This window comes from Simochromis diagramma, unplaced genomic scaffold (genome assembly GCF_900408965.1).
Source record: "Simochromis diagramma unplaced genomic scaffold, fSimDia1.1 OVJJ01000159.1, whole genome shotgun sequence".
Lineage (NCBI taxonomy): Eukaryota > Metazoa > Chordata > Actinopteri > Cichliformes > Cichlidae > Simochromis > Simochromis diagramma.
The window spans coordinates 6062-28951 of NW_024387197.1; the positions used below are offsets into that span (position 1 = coordinate 6062).

At 40.0% G+C, this 22890-nt stretch overlaps 1 protein-coding gene across 1 annotated transcript; it reads left to right on the forward strand.

Annotated features, from left to right (window-relative positions):
* The first annotated feature begins 131 nt into the window (after positions 1-131).
* On the forward strand, positions 132-20717 carry ppm1f (protein phosphatase, Mg2+/Mn2+ dependent, 1F). Its single transcript, XM_040050119.1, has 8 exons — positions 132-396; positions 7837-8063; positions 12127-12263; positions 13220-13422; positions 13971-14159; positions 14291-14434; positions 15239-15332; positions 18747-20717. Exons 2-8 carry the CDS (start codon positions 7897-7899, stop codon positions 19070-19072), a joined length of 1260 nt encoding a protein of 419 aa, XP_039906053.1. The 5' UTR covers positions 132-396; positions 7837-7896; the 3' UTR covers positions 19073-20717.
* The last annotated feature ends 2173 nt before the right edge of the window (positions 20718-22890 follow it).

A 22890-nucleotide genomic window follows, 5' to 3' on the forward strand; every position in this document is an offset into this window, starting at 1 on the left:
GTAACGTAACCATAAACAATAGAACAAGAACATCTAAACAGCAGCACATGTCCCAAGGCATGATGGGAGATCTCCAGTCCAGAGGGTGGTGGTATAACACCTAAAGTTGTTTGCTACCCGCCATAAAAAGATAGGCGAAGAAGGGTCTTATAATAATGGTGATGACGATAATGGCGTACAGGAAACTGCCGGTTCAATTGGGTGTGGATCGTTGCGCAGATCTGTAAACACTGTTAATAGTGAACTGGGATTGTGTATTACCATACGCGGTGCATGTTTGTGTTATCAGTAAATCCCTTTAGTCTTTGTCTCGCCGAAGGGCGTGTTTAGTCAGTAGGACTTCAGGAGGTGTGAAGACGCGTACTAAAACAAGGGACTGCACCAAGTCAGCGGACGGTAAGACCAAGTTAACCACTGTCTGCTTGGCTGTAAAATAAGCATGTATTCTGGTAGCGATCATGTCGATGAAACATGGTCGCTGAGTTACTCACTCACTTGAGTGAGTGACTCATGACTCGAGGTGTAATTGTGGGCAGCACTATAATGTGTACTGCATACAAAGCACCAAACCCTCAACATTCATGTAACGCACTGCAAAGAAAAGAAACGGGAAAGCTGATCGTTAGGCTCCAGTTTTCAGGTATGAGTCCTGGTGTACAACCAATGCAGCACGGTTGCTTTTTTCTTTGCGTTTAACTCAAAGTGTGGGGAGTTTGCGAGCCCTTTTCAAGTGCTTCTCTGCGCTTCTTTCAAGAAATGTTCAGACATATTGGCCAACATGTAACTTACATGACAACAAGCTGGCGCATTAAAAAAAAACATTTTATTTTTATTTTTAATAATATCCTGTAATAATGAAAACCCTGGGGCCTGGTTTAGAGCGTTACATTTCATAAATTGATTATTGCTGATTTCAAGTCCACTGCGATGCTGTACAAAAACGTTCTATATGCCCAACAAATTATGAATCGAACTGTACGAATATTTCCTGTAAAAATCCATATACACTCTCTTACCACTTTATTAGATATGCATGTAAATATCTAACCAGCAGTTATGGCAGCAACATGTAGCCATGGTCAAGTTGACCTCCTCGGGTTCAAACGGAGCATTAGAAAAGGGGCATGGTTGTTGGTGCCACACAAGTTAGTCCCACTATTTCAGAAACTGCTGGTATGCTGGAATTTTCCCACACAGCCTAAGCTTTACAGAGACGGGTCAGAAGAAGAAAACAGGAATGACAGTTTTCTGTCTACACCCCCAAATGCCAATATCCAAATAAATGAATTATAAGAACATAAAATTTAAGTCTCCCACCATACAGTTGGGGAGAGAAACTGTCCAAGTTGGACACATTATTGTACCAGGCAATAAACATGTAAAGCTGGACAGTCCGTGGGACTGAAAAAGTTTTGGAGCCAGCCCCAAGTGACCATTACAAGAACTCCGCTCTTGTCACATATACAGGGAGTGCAGAATTATTAGGCAAGTTGTATTTTTGAGGAATAATTTTATTATTGAACAACAACCATATTCTCAATGAACCCAAAAAACTCATTAATATCAAAGCTGAATGTTTTTGGAAGTAGTTTTTAGTTTGTTTTTAGTTGTAGCTATTTTAGGGGGATATCTGTGTGTGCAGGTGACTATTACTGTGCATAATTATTAGGCAAATTAACAAAAAACAAATATACCCATTTCAATTATTTATTATTACCAGTGAAACCAATATAACATCTCCACATTCACAAATATACATTTCTGACATTCAAAAACAAAACAAAAACAAATCAGCGACCAATATAGCCACCTTTCTTTGCAAGGACACTCAAAAGCCTGCCATCCATGGATTCTGTCAATGTTTTGATCTGTTCTCCATCAACATTGCGTGCAGCAGCAACCACAGCCTCCCAGACACTGTTCAGAGAGGTGTACTGTTTTCCCTCCTTGTAAATCTCACATTTGATGATGGACCACAGGTTCTCAATGGGGTTCAGATCAGGTGAACAAGGTGGCCATGTCATTAGTTTTTCTTCTTTTATACCCTTTCTTGCCAGCCACGCTGTGGAGTACTTGGATGCGTGTGATGGAGCATTGTCCTGCATGAAAATCATGTTTTCATGATTTTCATGCAGGACATGAAAATCATGTTTTTCTTGAAGGATGCAGACTTCTTCCTGTACCACTGCTTGAAGAAGGTGTCTTCCAGAAACTGGCAGTAGGACTGGGAGTTGAGCTTGACTCCATCCTCAACCCGAAAAGGCCCCACAAGCTCATCTTTGATGATACCAGCCCAAACCAGTACTCCACCTCCACCTTGCTGGCGTCTGAGTCGGACTGGAGCTCTCTGCCCTTTACCAATCCAGCCACGGGCCAATCCATCTGGCCCATCAAGACTCACTCTCATTTCATCAGTCCATAAAACCTTAGAAAAACCAGTCTTGAGATATTTTTTTGGCCCAGTCTTGACGTTTCAGCTTGTGTGTCTTGTTCAGTGGTGGTCGTCTTTCAGCCTTTCTTACCTTGGCCATGTCTCTGAGTATTGCACACCTTGTGCTCTTGGGCACTCCAGTGATGTTGCAGCTCTGAAATATGGCCAAACTGGTGGCAAGTGGCATCTTGGCAGCTGCACGCTTGACTTTTCTCAGTTCATGGGCAGTTATTTTGCGCCTTGGTTTTTCCACACGCTTCTTGCGACCCTGGTGACTATTTTGAATGAAACGCTTGATTGTTCGATGATCACGCTTCAGAAGCTTTGCAATTTGGAGACTGCTGCATCCCTCTGCAAGATATCTCACTATTTTTGACTTTTCTGAGCCTGTCAAGTCCTTCTTTTGACCCATTTTGCCAAAGGAAAGGAAGTTGCCTAATAATTATGCACACCTGATATAGGGTGTTGATGTCATTAGACCACACCCCTTCTCATTACAGAGATGCACATCACCTAATATGCTTAATTGGTAGTAGGCTTTTGAGCCTATACAGCTTGGAGTAAGACAACATGCATGAAGAGGATGATGTGGACAAAATACTCATTTGCCTAATAATTCTGCACTCCCTGTACAGCCCAAGAGTGAGCTGTGATATTGAACTACTGCCTTCTTCATGGCACAAATGAGATCTGTGCACATACCTTTTTATCCCCTATGTCAATAGTTTTTCAGTCTTGGAGATTGGTACTTGTTTTTTGTGAGTGAGTAGACGTTAGCATTTTACCGACTGCAGATAAGATATCCTCCATGACAAATGTTTTAAAACATAGTGGGTGTTCCAGAACTCCAAAGACTTATTGAACTAAGGAACGCCAACTGGTGCATCAGTTCAATTCAGTTTTATTTATATATCGCAAAATCAAAACAACAGTTGCCTCAAGGCACTTTATATTGTAGACCGTACATCTATACAAAACTGAGAAAACTCCAACAGTCAAGTGCTCGCTCAACCGCTATGAGCGACCGCGAGAAGGGGGGGGGGGGGGAACCCTCCCTTTTAGCAGATAGAAACCTTCTGCAGAACACGACTTTATCATAAAGGAAAGTTTTAAGCCTCATATAGGGGTGACTGTAGCCAATGTTCCCTCTAATTTTTCATGTGTCTGAGCGAACACACAAACTCTCTGAGTGGTCCCTTGGACCACTGTGAGCAACAGTAGACGTGTCCACTTTGGTCACGCCAGCATTGAATCCGTCCAAGTTACATGGTTTATTAAAATAATCAAATTACATTTATGTTAGACTACTTTTAATTAAGTGCTTTAGCCCAGTTACAATGAAAATTAAAAAGAATCTTGTTCATGACCTGTGTAGTATGTTAACACTCTTGGAAGTAAAAATAACTTGAACTCCAATTTTGAAAACAAAACTTTCTTCTTCCTTTTTTTTTTTTTTTTTTTTTTTTTTTTTTATAAAGCTGTGACTTGTATTATGAGTCTGAGTCTGTGGTCTGGGAGTGAGTCCTGTAACTCTCTGTCTGCAAAATACAGTATATAATGACCAATGTTGGGCAATTAATTATATAATTACTTCTACAAAAAAGTAACTGAGTTATGCAAACAACAAAGATTTTTGCAGCTGTTTACCTAAAAATCCAGCCAAGGCGTTTGTTTTTGTTTTTTAAATAAACATTTCAAACTATTTACAGAACAATCAGGTGTTCTGCATCAAATTTGATGCCAAACAAATCATTTGTGCCACTCCAAAAAATAATTTCTGTCCACTATGAGATAAAGGAGAACATCCTGGTACCTGCAGGACTGACAACAGGAGATGTATCACTCCTGTAACACCTGTAACATTCAGTAGTCGCCTCATTGTTCTGACACACAAAACAAAACTATTGACTACATTTCACACTAACTACACAAGATTTGCGCTAAACGTCGAAAATCTCTCACATCACAAAACACTGCCGTCACTCTTAAAACTTCCCCCTTCCTAAACAACTAAATGCCATTTTGCCATATCATTTTTTGATTGGTAGACCAGGTTTCATTTTTCGACCAATAGGAAAGGGTGGGGGTTTTTTTTGCGTTGTTTTTGCTCACAGGCGGAGAGTGCTTTTGAGCATTTTCCTTATAAAACGCTGTTTTTACCGTTTCTTCCCGCAGTAAATATAAACAACAATAGTATTCGGGAAGAAAACCAAACATTGCAGATATTTTTATCATAACTCCGGTTTTACGTGGCCTATCAACACAATTTAAAAACTGGTATAAAGTCCACACTTTTTCCGTCAATTGTTCCGTCTCTCCTGCTCACATCTCCAATGATTGTACACGTTGTCATTAACGTGGCTTTCCTCCACGTCAGCCACGCCGCTTTGCTAGCTAAAACCGGTATCGGCACATAAGGATGCTGTCATAGCCTGTCAACGACATTGATTAGCTGCGTATATACAAATGTGAATCGCATTATTGGCTGGACTATAGGTGGCATCGTTCTAATCCCATACGGGAGCAGCCGGTCACTTACTAACACTGCAAAACAGAATTGTTAAAGTATTAATTTTCAATTCAGGTTAGATTTTTTTTTCTGTGCAACACAGATTTTCTGTGTGCAGAGACCGTGCCAGCAGTGCGCAATTGCACATGTGCGCAGCTTAGAGGGAACATTGGCTGTAGTGGTAGAGCAGGTCCCCTACTAGGGTTGAGTCCGAGTCTGCTCCACTTGCATGCCAAGTGTCCTCGGGCAAGATACTAACCCCATGTTGCTCGTATGAATCTGTCTGACTGTTAGATAGGAAGTACTTAGAAAAGGATAGGAAAAAAGTGCTTGTGCGAATGGGTGAATTTACAAGCGCTTTGAATGCTCAGAGTAGAAAAGCGCTATATATGAACCAGTCCATTTACTAGGGCTGGACCATATCATATCGTAATACCGATATAATGTTCGGCAATGATAAGAAAATGAAATATTGCGATAGAATATGGGTAAAACGCACATGCGTAGTGCCTTTGTTTTCATATGCACATAGCTGTAAAAGCATGGCGGCGACGGAGAATGAGAAGGGCGAAAGCGGATCGTTGAATGAAATGGATGAACCATAATTGGTTTGTAAAAATGCTGCAACTTCATTGGTGTGGAACTGGTTTAGCTTTTGTCCATCAGATACACAACAAAGCACTATTTTTGGTAGAGCATGCTAGCGGGCCGTCGTTATTACCGTGTTTTTGTTTTGTTTTTTTGGAAAATACAGCACACTTAAAATCAATCTTTTTGATTTTTCTGAAAATCAACAGTGCCCCTTATAAACCCGTGTGCCTTATGTATGAATTCTGGTTGTGTTTACTGACCTCAAAACGATTTTATGTGGTACAAGGCGCTGGAAAATCTGTCAAATGTTTTAGTACGACTTTGCTAAGCTACAAATCCGCACCGCTTGATGAATTGTCGGAGCATTACGGCTATCGTAAGCAGAAGCCTCGCGGAGTGATTCGTACTGAGTTTCAGCATAATATTACCGTATTGTGTGTGTGTATAACCTCTTTTTAAGTTTTGTGGATATTATATATGGTTATGCTGAGGATTTAGGCGACCGTGGTGCTGGGGGTTGGGAAGCGCATCTGTAACCGGAAGGTCGCCGGTTCAATCCCCGGGCTCTCTGTCCTGGTCGTTGTGTCCTTGGGCATGACACTTTACCCTACCGCCTACTGGTGTGGGCCAGAGGGGCCAATGGCGCGATATGGCAGCCTTGCTTCTGTCAGTCTGCCCCAGGGCAGCTGTGGCTGCAACTGTAGCTTGCCTTCACCAGTGTATGAATGCGAGAGTGAATGAATAATGGAATTGTAAAGCGCTTTGGGTGCCTTGAAAAGCGCTATATAAATCCAATCCATTATTATTATTATGATAATTATTATTATTATATGTCGGCCAATTTTCACTGGAAATGCCTTTTGGTTAAACTGTCAGCAAGGAATTTGCATTTGCACTGTTAAGTTTTTATATAACTTTAATGCACATAAAAAACTACTGCTTGTTTAAGTGAAAATACATTGATGTTTTTTGCACTAATAAAGTTGTAAAGTGTTTTGTCTAGTGTCAATTATATCGTCAGTTATATCGTTATTGCAAATTTTCAAATATATATCATGATAAATATTTTTGGTCATATCGCCCTGCTCTACCATTTACCATAATATATTAATTAATATTAAAATTAGAAAGGGTATCTCCCTCCTGAATTAGAATTGGGAGCTAGTTCCCTAAAATAGGGGCCTGAAAAGCTGAAGGTTTGCCTCCCACTCTACTTTTAAATATCCTAGGAACCACAAGTAAACCAGCAGTCTGAGAGTCGCATGCTGTATTGGGATCATAGAATACTATGAGGTCATTAAGATAAGACTGGGTCTGATTATTCAAGACCTTGGATATGAGGTGAAGAATTTTAAAGTTGATTCAGAATTTTTAAACAGGGAGCTAATGAAAAGACACCAGCATGGAAGAAATATGCTCTTTTTCTAGTCCCTGTCAGTACTCTTCATGCAGCATTTTGTATTAAATAAAGGCTTTTCAGGGAGTTTTTAGGACATGCTGATAATAATGAATTACAATAGTCCAGCCTAGAAGTAATAAATGTTTGAATTAGTTATTGAACATAACTCTGAGACTGAATGTTTCAAACTTTAGAGATATTTAGAGTACAATGGGGGGAAAAGCAGTCCGATATATTTGTTTAATATGTGTATTGAAGGATATATCCTGGTCAGAAATAAGTCAGAGATTCCACACAATGTTACCAGAGGTAACCAGCTTAAGAATCTGGTAAGATACCATATTTCTAAGCTATTTAGGGCCAAATACAAGGACCTCAGTTTTATCCGATTTAGAACAAGAAATTAGAGGTCATCCAGGTCTTTGTCTTTAAGACATTTCGGTAGTCAGTGTGTGTATTATCTGGCTTCACTGATACCTATATACTTAGAGGTGGGTATCATCTCCCTACCAATGAAACTGTATGCTATACCTTCGAATTATATTGTCTCAGGGGAGCATCATATCATGCACAAAATGCACACAGATGACTGCAGTACATCCTCGACCAATAAATCTGTACAAATTACAAGATGTGGCAATCCTATTAGTCCTGTAGCTTATAACAACACTTGTATCGTTACATTAGTACTTTCAATTAAAATATAAGATTGGGGGGAATTTGGGTATTTTACGTTTTTTTTGCTTTTAATTTTACTCTCAGACAAGCATCTTGTGACACAGTAAGCACCTCCTATATTAGTTTTCTGAACTTGTATGACAAAAAAACAGTTTTAGATGAAAATGGTAATGTAATTATACTGATTAATTTGTTTCAATTTGTGCCCTTCAATTGTCCACTGTGAAGTGACCTGTGAGCCCTGACCTCCTGTTTACCGAAGAGTTCACTCCAGCCAGAGTCAGCGGGATGGAGCAGGAGGAGGCTCTGTGCTTTTTGAAGGCATTTTTGGAGGAGTTTCCAGCTGCTCTGGAGGAAGGCGCTTCACTTCCTGTTAGCCCTCTTAGTCGTAAATTCACAATGGAGGAGTTGCATGGAGAGAGCCTGGAGCTGGGCCTGAGGCTATTGGCAAACAGGTATGACTGGGAAGGAGACAAACTGAATAGAAGGTTGTAACGATGAACAAATTTATTTTTCTGTGGACCAATAAGAGAAAATGATTGTGGCTATCTAAGACACACACCATTTAGTTAGTGATGGGCCTTAATTAATATTATAAATACAAAGGATTATACTGTGGATTATTTTACATATTCCATTTTTTTAAATGTAATGATTTTTAGTGTATGGTGATACACAAGCAGACATGAAGTAAAACTTATTTATTCTTGTTTTATACAAACTGTAAATGTCAGTCGAATGCTGGTTATTGTTGTATAATAATAATGGATTGCATTTATATAGCGCTTTTCAACGCACACAAAGCGCTATTCATTCACTGTCACATTCACACACTGGTGGAGGCAAGCTACAGTTGTAGCTACAGCTGCCCTTTGGCAGACTGACAGAAGCGAGGCTGCCATATCGCGCCATCGGCCCCTCTGGCCAACACCAGTAGGCGGTATGGTAAAGTGTCTTGCCCAAGGACACAATGACCAGGACAGAGAGCCCGGGGATTGAACCGGCGATCTTCCCAACCCCCTGAGCCACGGTCGTCTCTTTATATACGCATAACAAGGGAAAGAGGCAAAGTAACCATTAATCCTACAGTGTTCAGTTCAGTATTGTACTTTTAATAGAAATTTTATTTGCAGATTAGAGAGATTGCATCTAACATTTTTGTTAACATTTTGTTAGGTAAGAAGTAGGGATGGGAATCGAAACCCGGTTCCCACTGTTTCAATTCCTTGGAATTGTTTGCCATTTTTGCAAACAATTCCCTTATCGATTCCAGTCGCCCCGAATGACGTCACCACGTTGCGGAGCGTCATTTACTAAGCGGCTCAAACACTCAAAAGTTTGGTTATACTTTACGAGAACGGATGACGACAGGGCAACTTGCAATACTTGCAAGTAGATATTTCATTTAAGGGAGGAAACACTACGAATATGCTAAAGCATTTGCTCACAAAACACGCAATCACCTTAAATGAATGTCGTGTTTTTAATTCCGCTCTGGATTCATGAATCTCAACCCAGCAGCAGCGGTAACGTTTGTACGTCCTCTCCCGTTAATGCGGCAGGTAAATAATTAACTAACAGTGCATATTATGTTAGCGCGATCTGCCTTATTACAAAACCTGCCATTACTGTGCGCTGCATTTAGGTGACCATGATGAGAGAGACAGACAGAAGCTGTGTTCCAAAACGTCGGCTGCATCCTTCGGAGGACCTGGCCTTCGCGGTCTACGTGGGCTAGGTCATTCGAAGACCGAGAAGGCCGGGAGTGCGAGGCTGTGAAACGGAACAGTCTAGCCTTCAGATTTGCGTCACCGCTGTCTCGGTGGAGTTTAATAAACTCGGCCGTCTGCTCCTTGCTATCTAAAATATAACAGGACACTAGCGTAAATTCTCGACCGTCTCACACTTCTGTTTAATCAGTTTTCTGTTTGACGTTTATTCAGCTGTGTGAAAATCCCGGAGGAACCCACCAGATAGATTAATAACGTTTTATTTAATCTAATAACTTTGATCTCAGCCAAACCGATTTACTCCGGATCAAATAAAACACCGAAAAAAGGCAAACAATTACATTTTTAAGTTATCCGAGTGACTTATGTTTAACCTGAGTAGCGAAAGACCGGGGATCTGAAAACGACGAAGCCGCAATTCCGCTGCTCTCGCCGGCTCGAGTGACCACTGAACCCCCCCGGCTTGCTATCCAGCGGGTGGCTAACAGACGTCTCCAAAAACGTCGGTGCACTTTTGCAAATATGCGATGTCTTGATAAACCAAGCAGATATTTGAAATTTACACAGCTTCTTTCTCGCCTGAAAATATGTTAAAAGTTTATTTTGTGACCCAGAAAGAGTAATAAGACTAATTTTAAAACTTAGCAGCGGCCGCCATTGTTGGCAGCTGAAATTTGGCTGGGCCGCGCTATGAATTCTGGGATATGGTGGGCCACGAAGGACACACCCGACCCATCCTTCAAATTCGGGGAAATGAAGGACGCATTTGTCGGCCGCATTTGAAGGAGTCGACGAATTGGTTGGCTCAGATGCTGGCAGTTCTCGCTGCAGTCTACCGTTAGCGTCTTCTTTCAGGCCAGGATATACGAATGTCACCGAGTAGGGCTGGGCGATATGACCCAAAATTCATATCTCGATATTTTTTAGCTGGATGGCGATATAAGATATATATATCTCGATATTTTATTAACTTTTATTAACATACAGCATAGATGTACATGAAAAAAACTACTCAAAAATAAATTGAGCATTTATTAAATAATAATGATCCATAAATAAAAGAAAACTTTGTTGTTTTTGTGCATAACAAAGAGCTCACATTTGTGCAGTCAAAATGTAAACTAACAGACGCTGAGTATAATAACAAAGACAGATTTCACAACTGCTCTGTTCCCAACTTCTACTATGTGACTGACAGCCTGGAGTTTGAAATCCTCTTTGTAACAGTGTCTCTTAACAGGTGCCATTTATGGTCCTTATACACACACAATACGGTAATATTACGTTGAAGCACAGTATGTATCACTCCGCCAGCCTCCGGACTACGGTAGCCGTAATGCTTCGACAATCCATCAAGCGGTGCAGCTCCGTAGCTTACCAAAGTCGTACTAAAACATTTTTGACAGATTGCTGAGCGCCGTGTTCCACATAAAATCGGTTTGCGGTCATCAAGCACAACCAGAATTCATACATAAGGCGCGCTGTCAACTTTTGAGAAAATGAAAGGATTTTAGGCTGTGCATGGCGTTAGCGTGGTTAGCTCGTTAACACGTTGACACCGTCCAGCCCCACGCACGGGGCGATGCGCAGTAACTCGTTAACGGAGATTTGCTGTGTCCATCTTGTCGCTGCCTGCAGGTGAAGCGATGGGGGAGGAGGGGGAGTTGTGTTTAGTGAAGGAGAGGCGAGGCCGAGTAACGTTGCGTAGAGACAAAAGTGGACGAAAGAGAACTTGTGGCTCCACAACTATAATTATAACGTAACATAGACTATATCGATATAAAGGATATGGTCACATCTTATATCTCATATAAAAATATATCGATATTTTTAAAAAACTCGATATATCGCCCAGCCCTATCACCGAGCAGTGTCTAAGTTTGTGGTAAAAGGCTTGCACCCATTTGCACCCAGAAGTGTGAGACGGTCGATTTTCGGTAAGTGAATGTGTTTAATTGTAGACAGGGACATTACTGGATATTTTTGTGTAATTGCTACAGAACAATTTATGTTATACTTTGTTATTGCTACAGAAGAATATTTTATTATTTTACATTTACAATTTTTTTTTTCCTGGTGACCCCGTGACACCCCATTGAAGAGCCATAGGCTGGATCTCTTAAGGATCTCTTAAGATCTCACTGTTGGGTTTGTAAGGCCATGTTACTCCTAAATTTCTATCTTGTTCAAAGAGAAGATGTATAACAAAGTTCTAAGCTAATCAACCTTAGTGTTCTCCTTTTTTATAAAAAAAAAAAAAAAAAAAAAGAATCGATAAGAGAATCGATAAAGAATCGAATCGTTAAACAGAATCAAAAATGGAATCGGAATCGTAAAAATCGTATCAATACCCATCCCTAGTAAGAAGTCTGGGCTTCTAGAAATCAATAATCTGCAGTCAATCTTTCTGCAATGAGAAGAGGCTGGTAAAAGACTTTCAAACACTTTTAAACTTTGAGCAGGAAAAAGTAACACTTAAAAACTGTGACTGGCTTTCTGTTCTGCTCACATTTTCTACAGAAGTATTCCCTGTCAGGAAGGTTTCATTTCCTGTCTGCAGAAACAAAATTGTTCATGCCACTTCCTTTTTCCTAAACACAATCTTTGCTGCCAGAGAAATGCAATTCTGTAGAGGAAAAGAAGTGCATTTACAGGTTACTGCCCAAAAATTCTTTTTTTTTTCTGTCCACAATTTGGACTTTGGTGCAACACTTTGTAACTGCAGTTAGAAAAATGACTCAAATTTCAAGAGATTACACAACATGTATTTATCTCTGTGTTTGTTCAGGGGTGCTTCTCCAAGACTCGGTGCCCTCCTTTGCCAGGCAGCATATTCCCAGCTGCTGCAGACTGACCTTTTACCTTACCAGTGCCCTGAGGAACCTGAAGGTGACCAAGAAGAGAAGGCAGACGACAAAGCAGTCTGTATGTTTGTGGTGCTTTGAATATATTGCATTATACTGAAAGATGCCAATTTGAATTTCAAGCAGACAGAATGAAATAATCTTGTGTTTGGAAGTTGTCTGTCCAGGATCATATATCTGATATACACTCTCCAAGTAACTTGATACCAACTTATCATTACCAAATATCATTAGCGGTACTAACACAGATCACATTCACACTTGTCTTCACATCTCAGGTCTTATTGGCATGTTCGCAGACTATAATTTATCTTTTACAGTGCAATTTGAGGCTGCAAAAGGGGAGATGATAATTTATCCAATACATATCACCCTGTCTGCTGCCACACAGCCAACTTGGGCACAGCCTCAGCCTCGATGATGCCACATGTGTGTGAAAGGGTCCGTTTTAATACAAACAATTATAATTTCAGTTTCTAAAGTTTTTAAACAAGTAAAAAACTAAAATTGAAACTATGAGTAGACCTCTCCTCTATAAGGAACTGGTGTACATTTGCATAGTGGTTGGCAATATTGCATTGCACTGAAAAGTGGTATTTTGACTTCCATCCATTCGCTTCCACTTATACTTTTCAGGGTCGTGGGGGGTGCTGGAGCCTATCCCAGCTGTCATAGGGCGAGAGGCGGGGTACACCCTGGACAGGTTGCCAGTCTGTCACAGGGCTAACACTAACACAGGGCAATTTGGCTTAACCAATTAACCTATCCTCACAAACTGCATGTCTTTGGATGGTGGGAGGAAGAAAGATCACAGAAAGACCCCAGCCTGATGGTGGAATTGAACTCAGGACCTTCTTGCTGTGCGGCAACAGTGCTAACCACCGTGCCACCTGGAAGTAGTTTGACTTCCATTGTACATATTAATTCAAGGAATAAAATGCCTTTGTCCATGATGTTATTGAAAAAAAAAACCAGAAATATAACAGGTTTCTTACTTGTATTGTAATTTATTGTCAGTATTTCAATCAGAGGCAGTCCAACGCACCTTCCTGAATAAACTGATAGATGTAGCACTGGCGTGGCACAGAAACTTCCCCAAGGTGGCTCTTTGTCCCTCTCGCAACCTCCAGTGCTCCATTCATGCCATCAAAAACACCCGGAGAAAAATGGAGGACAAACATTTGGCTTTAGCCGAGTTCAACCAGCTCTTTGGAATTCAGGTATGAAAAATATCACAGACACAAAAATAAAAACTGAAATTACAATCCCAACTAATTATCAAACATACTGTCATGTAAAAAAAAAAAAAAAAAAAAGTTTTCACAGGACCGCATAAAGTCCTGTTAAAACTAAGTGTACCCTTACTGCTTGTATAGGAATAAAGTAAGCAGCAGTGAGGTGCTGATCCTCTATAAAAGCCATATTTGAAGAAAGCCAAGCATACACAAATGCTGCACGGTGGTGGAGAGGTGATTTAGATTTGTTGTGCAGCATATCTTGCAGTCACCAACTCAACCATGAGCTCCTCTGCATACCAAAGTATTTTAGAGTCACATCTGAGGGGTTGGCTAGATCTGGGGATTGGTAGGCTGCATCCTGGGATCACTGCTGCCTATGGGGGGCATCTGTCAGCCCACACTTCAGAGGGTGTGTATTGTAGGTGGTCCTACAAGCCACTGAATCATGGGGTACACTTAGTTTTTCACAAAACTGCATTCTGTGACATTTATTTATGACTGTGTCTTTCTTTCCCTCCCGTATGGTCCAGGATGATGTAGATCGTGCTTACTATGCTGTGTTTGATGGCCATGGAGGGGTGGATGCAGCAACCTACGCTTCCACTCACCTCCATGTTGTTCTAAGTAAACAGGAGATGCTGCAGAGTGATGCAACCACAGCCTTTAAAACAGCCTTCAAACGCACAGATGACATGTTCAGAAACAAGGCCAAGAGAGAGGTACTGAGAAATCAGCAGTGCAGCATCTTGAGCACAATGTTTTCTGCTGACATTTACATGCTATAGTACTCAACTTGGTGTGCTGTCTTGCTCTGTCTTTTGTCTTTAAATTACACTTGTGTGTGCTGCAGCGTCTCCGGAGTGGCAGCACAGGAGTGGCAGTACTGATCCAGGATCAAGAGCTGACTGTTGCTTGGCTGGGAGACTCTCAGGCAATACTGGTCAGAGATGGGCATGTTGTTAGACTCATGGACCCACATAAACCAGAGAGAGAGGTAAGAATCCCACATACAAACACACAACCTCTGCTGCCTTGTTACACCCCGGCCTAGCCAACCGGCGTGCAACTCAGGAAAAATAGAAAAAAGGGAAAAAGGGCCCCCAAGCTCACTGCTCTTAAGGAGGGCGAACTCATAAAAAAGACTAATACGGGCTTCCACAAAAATAATCCCAAAACGAAAGTATCAACAACTATTTTCTTTAAAGCAAAATATGATATTTATTTACATCACACCACAAGGCACCAAACTATTTACAACGGGGGGGAGGATCGCGACCCTGACACACTGAAACACAGGGTTTAAATACCTAGAGGGAGCAATCAGGAAATTGACAACAAGAGGGAAACACAGCTGGGGCAACGCTTACACTGACGAGACAGGGACACGTAAATTGCACACTAAGATAACACAGACTTTCAAAGTAAAACAGGAAACACATAACAGTCACGCCAAAACAAAACGCCTAAAACAATACACTGCCAACGCCGAACCGTAACAGCCTCAAATTTCATACTATGTTGTATTCCAAAATGGGAATGCAGATAAAATATTTGGAAAGTTTATTGCGTGATATGGATCAAACATTCCTCAGAGCTCAAAAAACACGTGCACGTACACACACACACACAGTGTGTGTGTGTGTGTGTACGCGCATGTGTTTTTTTTAACTATTACTAACAAATGCAGTTACTTCATGTGAAGTTAAATTACTCATGCACTTATTTTTACATACTCACACATAATGGTGAGAAGGAAGCCAGAAGCTAAACTCCTTCTCTGATGTGTTAAACTGTCCAGGATGAGAAACAGAGAATTGAGGATCTTGGAGGCTGCATTACTTTCATGGGTTGCTGGCGTGTTAATGGCACATATGCTGTATCGAGAGCCATAGGTAAGTCAGTCCCAACTCACAAAACCACAGAAATGTAGATGTGATTTGACTGGCTGTATCATATAGTAGTTCTCAAAGTGTGACCTTAATTGACCTCCACTGCTACATAAACTGAGGTTGCTCATGTTAACTGAAAGTAAACGACAAACTTGGTTCCAAAAAAAGTTGAGACAGTGTGTAAATTGTAAATTAAAAGGGAAATCTAATGATTTGTAAATCTCATTAACTCATATTTGCAATCAGTGTTTACATATTTAGAAAATGTACCATTTCATTCATATATATATATATATATATATATATATACATATAAAAAACACATTTTAAATTATATGATGAAAAAAGATAAGCTTATTTCAGTTTTATTTCAACTGAAATAGAAATAAAAACGGAAATGAAAAACTGCTATTTTAGTATTATTGAAAGTGCATTGATAAGTATTATTGATAGTAAGGCTACAGCTAGAATAATGGATAGATACTTTATTAATCCCACAAAGGAAATTTTTGTGTTGTAAGCACGTATTCTGCTGATCATTCTTTTGATTGAGATACAGGTCTTGATGAAATGTTCACTGGTTTAGGTGTTAGAAATTGCAATGTTTTTAGTAGTTTACTGTAGTGCGAAAAAGTTTTTGCCCCCTTCCTCATTTCCTACTTTTTTGTATGTTTGTAACATTTAATTGTTATAGATCAAACACATTTAAATACTAGACAAAGACAATACAATTAAACTCAAAATACAGTTTCTAAATGAAGGGTTTACTATTAAGGGGGGAAAAAATCCAAACCTACATGGTCCTGTTCCTGTGTGAAAAAGTGATCGCCCCCCCTAAGCCTAGTAACTAGTTGGGCTGCCCTAACTGGCAATGAGTCTTTTACAGTTCTGTGGAGGAATTTTGGTCCACTAATCTTTTCAGAATGGTTGTAATTCAGACAGATTGGAGGATTTTCAAACATGAACCCCCTTTTTAAGGTGACCCACTGGATGCTCCTCATTTGAATCAGCCCTGCTTGCCACAGGTATCACTGTTCAATATTTATATAGCACCATACCACAGCAGTTGCGTTAAGGTGCTTTATATTGTAATGGAAAGACTACAGTAATCACTGCCAAATAAAGCAAGATAGCTGCCAACAACCTTCAGCAAGCAGAAGAATTTAAATAATGTGTCACCTGGACACATACATAGGAATGGGTATTGATAAGATTTTCACAATTCCGATTCCATTTTCGATTCTGTTTAACGATTTGATCCTTTATCAATTCTCTTATCGATTCTTTTTAAAAAAAAGGAGAACACTAAGGTCGATTTGCTTAGAACTTTGTTCTATATCTTCTCTTTGAACAAGATAGAAATTTAGGAGTAACATGGCCTTACAAACCCAACAGTGAGATCTTAAGAGATCCAGCCTATGGCTCTTCAATGGGGTGTCACGGGGTCACCAGGAAAAAAAATTGTAAATGTAAAATAATAAAATATTCTTCTGTAGCAATAACAAAGTATAACATAAATTGTTCTGTAGCAATTACACAAGAATATCCAGTAATGTCCCTGCCTACAATTAAACACATTCACTTACCAAAAATCGACCGTCTCACACTTCTGGGTGCAAATGGGTGCAAGCCTTTTACCACAAGCTTAGACACTGCTCGGTGACATTCGTATATCCTGACCTGAAAGGAGACGCTAACGGTAGACTGCAGCGAGAACTGCCAGCATCTGAGCCAACCAATTCTTCGACTCCTTCAAATGCGGCCGACAAATGCGTCCTTCATTTCCCCGAATTTGAAGGATGGGTCGGGTGTGTCCTTCGTGGCCCACCATATTGTTTATAGCGCGGCCCAGCCAAATTTCAGCTGCCAACAATGGCGGCCGCTGCTAAGTTTTAAAATTAGTCTTATTACTCTTTCTGGGTCACAAAATAAACTTAACATATTTTCAGGCGAGAAAGAAGCTGTGTAAATTTCAAATATCTGCTTGGTTTATCAAGACATCGCATATTTGCAAAAGTGCGCCGACGTTTTTGGAGACGTCTGTTCCCGCTGGATAGCAAGCCGGGGGTGTTCAGTGGTCACTCGAGCCAGCGAGAGCAGCGGAATTGCGGCTTCGTCGTTTTCAGATCCCCGCTCTTTCGCTACTCAGGTTAAACATGCTATATAAGTCACTCGGATAACTTAAAAATGTAATTGTTTGCCTTTTTTTCGGTGTTTTATTTGTTCCGGAGTAAATCGATTTGGCTGAGATCAAAATTATTAGATTAAATAAAACGTTATTAATCTATCTGGTGGGTTCCTCCGGGATTTTCACACAGCTGAATAAACGTCAAACAGAAAACTGATTAAACAGAAGTGTGAGACGGTCGAGAATTTACGCCAGTGTCCTGTTATATTTTAGATAGCAAGGAGCAGACGGCCGAGTTTATTAAAACTCCACCGAGACAGCGGTGACGCAAATCTGAAGGCTAGACCATTCCGTTTCACAGCCTTGCACTCCCTGCCGCATTAATGGGAGAGGACGTACAAATGTTACCGCTGCTGCTGGGTTGAGATTCATGAGTCCGGAGCGGAATTAAAAACACGACATTCATTTAAGGTCATCGCGTGTTTTGTGAGCAAATGCTTTTGCACATTTGTAGTGTTTCCTCCCTTAAATGAAATATCTACTTGCAAGTATTGCAAGTTGCCCTGTCGTCATCCGTTCTCGTAAAGTATAACCAAACTTTTGAGTGTTTGAGCCGCTTAGTAAATGACGCTCCGCAACGTGGTGACGTCATTCGGGGCGACTGGAATCGATAAGGGAATTGTTTGCAAAAATGGCAAACAATTCCAAGGAATTGAAACAGTGGGAACTGGTTCTCAACAAGAACCGGGTTTCGATACCCATCCCTACACATACACGTTTTTTATTTGCATCACAGTTAAAGGCTGCCTCTTTGTTCTTCACCATGTGTGTAGACAGAACTAGACTGCAGCTCCATGTTAGACTACTTAGATGGTGACAAGTAATCCTCACCTTACATGCAACATCTGTAAAAACAAATGTTGTGTGCAGTGCATGTGTTGAAGTTACTTAAATTGTTGCAGTCTTAATTGAGAGTCAGGGAGTCTTTATAGACTTTATTAATCCCACACTAGGAAATTGGGAATGAAAAAGTGACTCAGAGATATTAGAGAATTAAGAAAAATAAAGTAAAAAACAAGAGTAACTTGTGTTGTGTACAAATGGTTACTATATACAGTAAAATATACTAAAAGGGAGGGTTTTTGTATACATAAAATGCAGTGTGAGTGATTATGTACACGTGTTTTGCCTGTTGATTTAATAAATAGTTTTCAGGCAATGACTGCAACAGTCTGAGGTTCTGCAGTATTCACTTGCAGCTGTTAACCACTCATCCATCCCTCGTTCAGGTGACTTTGACCAGAAGCCCTTTGTGTCTGGAGACGCTGAAAGCCTAACAATGAAACTGCAGGGTGATGAGGACTATGTTCTTCTGGCATGCGATGGTTTCTTTGATGCAGTTAAGGCGTCAGCAGTCCCACATCTAGTTATGGATGCACTAAAGCTGGCTGGTAAACCAGAAGGAGGAACTGCTCCAGTGGAACAGTCCGAGGATGATGTGGGGGCAAGAGTCGCCCAACAGTTGGTGGGTAATGCTAAGACAGCTGGTTCTAGTGATAACATCACAGTAATGGTGGTGTTCCTGCGCCCACTAGAGCAACTGCTGGCTCAGTAGACCACCCTAGGAGTGCACAAGCTGATCAGTACTCTACTTCTCGACATGCACCACAGCAATACAGGAAAGGTGTGGTGCACAGACACCATTGTGCCAAGCTGTTGCCTGCTTTTGTCCTCAGGTGCATTAAGACATGCTGCAGATTGACGCTAGTCCAGGGATGTCAAACTCGTTTTAAATTGTGTCCCACACAATTTGATTTTAAGTTGGGCGAACCAGTGAAAATATAAGAAAAATAAATGCAATTTTAACTGTACATCTCAGTTTCCATATAATAGAGTAGAATAGAATAGAAAAAATAGCTCTTTATTGTCATTGCACAAGGGTTTAAGGGGGCCAACTGTGGAAAATCAAACTTTTATGTCCTTTAATCTTTTAGAGTCTTTATCAATAGGAATAGGAATTATGGTAGTACAGTTAAAATCAATGAAATACTGCACATTTTCTGAAGTCTTCCAGCGGACCACATTAGAGTCTTTGCTGGGCTGATTCCAGCCTCTGGGCCTTATGTTTGACACCCCTGATCTAGTCTCACTATCGTGCTGCTTCGAAATAAAAGCTTACACTGCTGTATTGAGGCAACAGTGTTTGAAAAGTTCTAATAGATAATGCAAGGGCCACACTAACCCCCAGTGCTGCAACCTGCACATCCCAAATGTGCCTGCTCTCTAAAATAGCTACTTCACTTTTCCACTTGTTTGACTGTTACTGAATTTAAGGACAGCTTGTCCAGCTTTTGTTGTCAGTATTGATCTTAAAATATTGAAATATTGATCTGATGTGGCACTAGCTGTTAAAACAGCTATGTGTCTTGGTGGATTTGTATTTCTATAAAAATACAAATGATAATAATTTCAAAAATTTTATATATGTTTCTGTTATGTTCCATTGTCACTCTGATGTGTGATTATGACAGAAGTCTTACTGAGTGATTCTGTGGGGGAAGCAAAGAAAGCCACAACTTGAACTTTATGAGCAGCTGAACACCCGTTTGCGAGATGAAATAGCTACAGAATACTCACTGCTCAATAATCAAAGCTCAGTTTACCACAAAAATGGAGACTGTTTTTAATATTTTCAGTGTTAGCTCTGCTTGTTACTAACATCATATCCTGACACCTTTTTCTGTTTAAGATAGAAAGGTTTGCCTCCTCTTGGCCTACATACCGTTAAGACATTCTGTTACCCTTTTAATCTCTTCATTATCATGTTTTATTCATTTTTTTTTGTTCTTGTTCACCATGCCTTATCAGTATGTCCTCATTGCAATATTAACATATAATGGAAATCACAGACAATGGCGGATAATGACATTATAAATGTGCTTTGTTTTTAATGTGAAAGTGATACCTTTTATGTTACAAAATGAATAGTTTTTGTGTCTAAAAAATGCATTCAAGAGCTGGGGGATGGGGCGGTCACCTAACTCAGTTGAAGCGAGGGAGCACTGATGTGGAACATTGATAATAAATTCTGATGCAATTCCTGTGTTTGTTTGTTTGTTCTAAAATGTCAGAATCTTTAAAACTGAAGTCTTGACAATAATGTTTCCCGTAACACACAAAGAAATAATAATACATTTCATATTGTGTATTGCAGAGAAGAAGATTTAATATTGTCTCAATAAACAGCTGTGCAAACACAATCTGGTCAGGATCTGTTTGTTTTGTCCTTTATCGACAAGGTTTACAATATTCTCTGATGATAATCGATCCATTTCAAATTTTATTTATATAGCACCAAATGACTACAACAGTCGCCTCAAGGTAGACCCTCCAATACACACAGAGAAAAACCCCAAAATCATGTGATCCCCTATGAGCAAGCGCTTTGGTGACCGTGGGAAGGAAAAAGCAGGCTCTGGAAGATGTGGCCATCTGTTGCGCCCCGTTGGGGCGATAGAAGGAAGTCAGGACAAAAGACATGCTGTGGAAGAGAGACAGATTAATAACGGGTATGACTCAGTGCAGAGAGGTCTATTAACACATAGTGAGTGAGAAACGTGACTGAAAAAGAAATATATATTTCTTATTCTTCCTATATTTATTGTTGTTCTTTTGTACTGTATGGAACTGGAGCCGTATCGTCTCTCTGTAGACTGAACTGTATATAGCAGAGATGACAATAAAGTTGACTTTGACTTTGAAATACTCAGTGCATCATGGGAGTCCACCAGCAGCCTACTACTATTGCAGCATAATTAAGGGAGGATTCAGGGTCACCTGTTCCAGCCCTAACTATATGCTTTAGCAAAAAGGAAAGTTTTAAACCTAATCTCATAGATTCCCTTCCCTTATTTAAGTCATAGCTCAAAACCTACTTGTTTAAACTGGCTTACTTACTTTAATACAGATTAAAGTAAGTAAGAGATTGTACTTGTTGTCATCTTATTTGTTTTTCTCTTTTGTTTTTTAGTTGTTGTTTTCTGTATTTTAATTTATTAGAATCTATTTTAATCCATTGTTTTATTGATACCGTTTTCTCTTTGTAAGGTGATCTTGGGTTTTAGAAAGGCGCCCTCAAGTAAAATGTATTATTATTAGTAGTAGTAGTAATCTTAAAAGTAGAGACACTGTCTGTCTCCCGAATCCAAGCTGGAAGCTGGTTCCACAGAAGAGGGGCCTGAAAGCTAAAGACTACATTCTACTTTTAAATACTCTAGGAACCACAAAGAAGCCCACAAGTCTGAGAGCAAAGTGCTTCAATGGGTTGATATGGTACTATATGGTCATAAAGATAGGACGGAGCCTGATTATTCAAGACCTTGTATGTGTGAAGCAGAATTTTAAATTCAATTCTGGAATTAACAATGAGCCAATGGAGACAAGCCAGTGTAGGAGAAATACTGTATGCTGTCTCTTTCTAGTCCCTGTCAGTACTCTTGCAGCAGCATTTTGGATTAACTGAAGGCTTTTCAGGGAGTTTTTAGGACTTCCTGATAATAAAGAATTACAGTAGTCCAGCCTAGACTACTAGTTCAAATGCATGAACTAGTTTTTCAGCATCACACTGAGACAGGATATTTAAAATTTTAGAGATATTTTACAAATGGAAGAAAGCAGTCCTACATAGTTGTTTAATATAGAATATTTGTATCTTGAGACTGTTGAGTGGGTTAGGATAGATTGTATGTATAACACTGGAATTCATATATATTGAGTTGGGGCTCATGTTGTAGCTCAAAAGCCACATTATAAAGTGGTGATTGTCCAGAGTTTGTAGAAACATTGCTTGTAGTTTAAATTATTTTGGATAATCAGTTAAAAATGAAAGCAAGAGGTGCTGTCTTTTCCCCCAAAGCCAACATCAGGCATGTCTCTGAGGAGGAGGAGTTTAGGAAAAGAGAAGAGTGGTGCTCAGAATTCAAAACCTTATGTGACACCAAATTTACAATGTGCAGAAGATGGACTATAAAATGTGCATCTTACTTAACCAACATATTCTAACCCTGTTGTTTAGAGTTAGAGCATATAAAAATTAACAGCATGTGAAAAATAAGGTTGTAATTTAAAGTAGGGAAAGACAATGTAGGGCCAGATTTACTAAAAAAAAAAAACTAAAAAAAAAACATACCCACAGCATGGCACTGCCACCGCCATGCTTCACTGTAGGGATGGTATTAGTCAGGTGATGAAAGGTGCCTGGTTTGGCATTCGGGCTAAAGAGTTTGATCTTTGTTTCACCAGACCAGAGAATTTTCTTTATCATGATCTGAGAGTCTTTCAGATAGCTTTTACCAAATTGCAGGTCTGAATTTACCAACGGTGGACTTCAATCACCTTGTAGAAACATTTGGCAGATGATCAGTGGAGAGAGGA

Bases quoted from the DNA above. Each gene is read 5' to 3' on its own strand.
- ppm1f (XM_040050119.1), top strand. From the start codon at position 7,897: ATGGAGCAGGAGGAGGCTCTGTGCTTTTTGAAGGCATTTTTGGAGGAG. The intron at 8,064-12,126 runs GTATGACTGGGA...GTGTTTGTTCAG, and splicing joins CTGAGGCTATTGGCAAACAG to GGGTGCTTCTCCAAGACTCG. The intron at 14,435-15,238 runs GTAAGAATCCCA...TAAACTGTCCAG, and splicing joins CACATAAACCAGAGAGAGAG to GATGAGAAACAGAGAATTGA.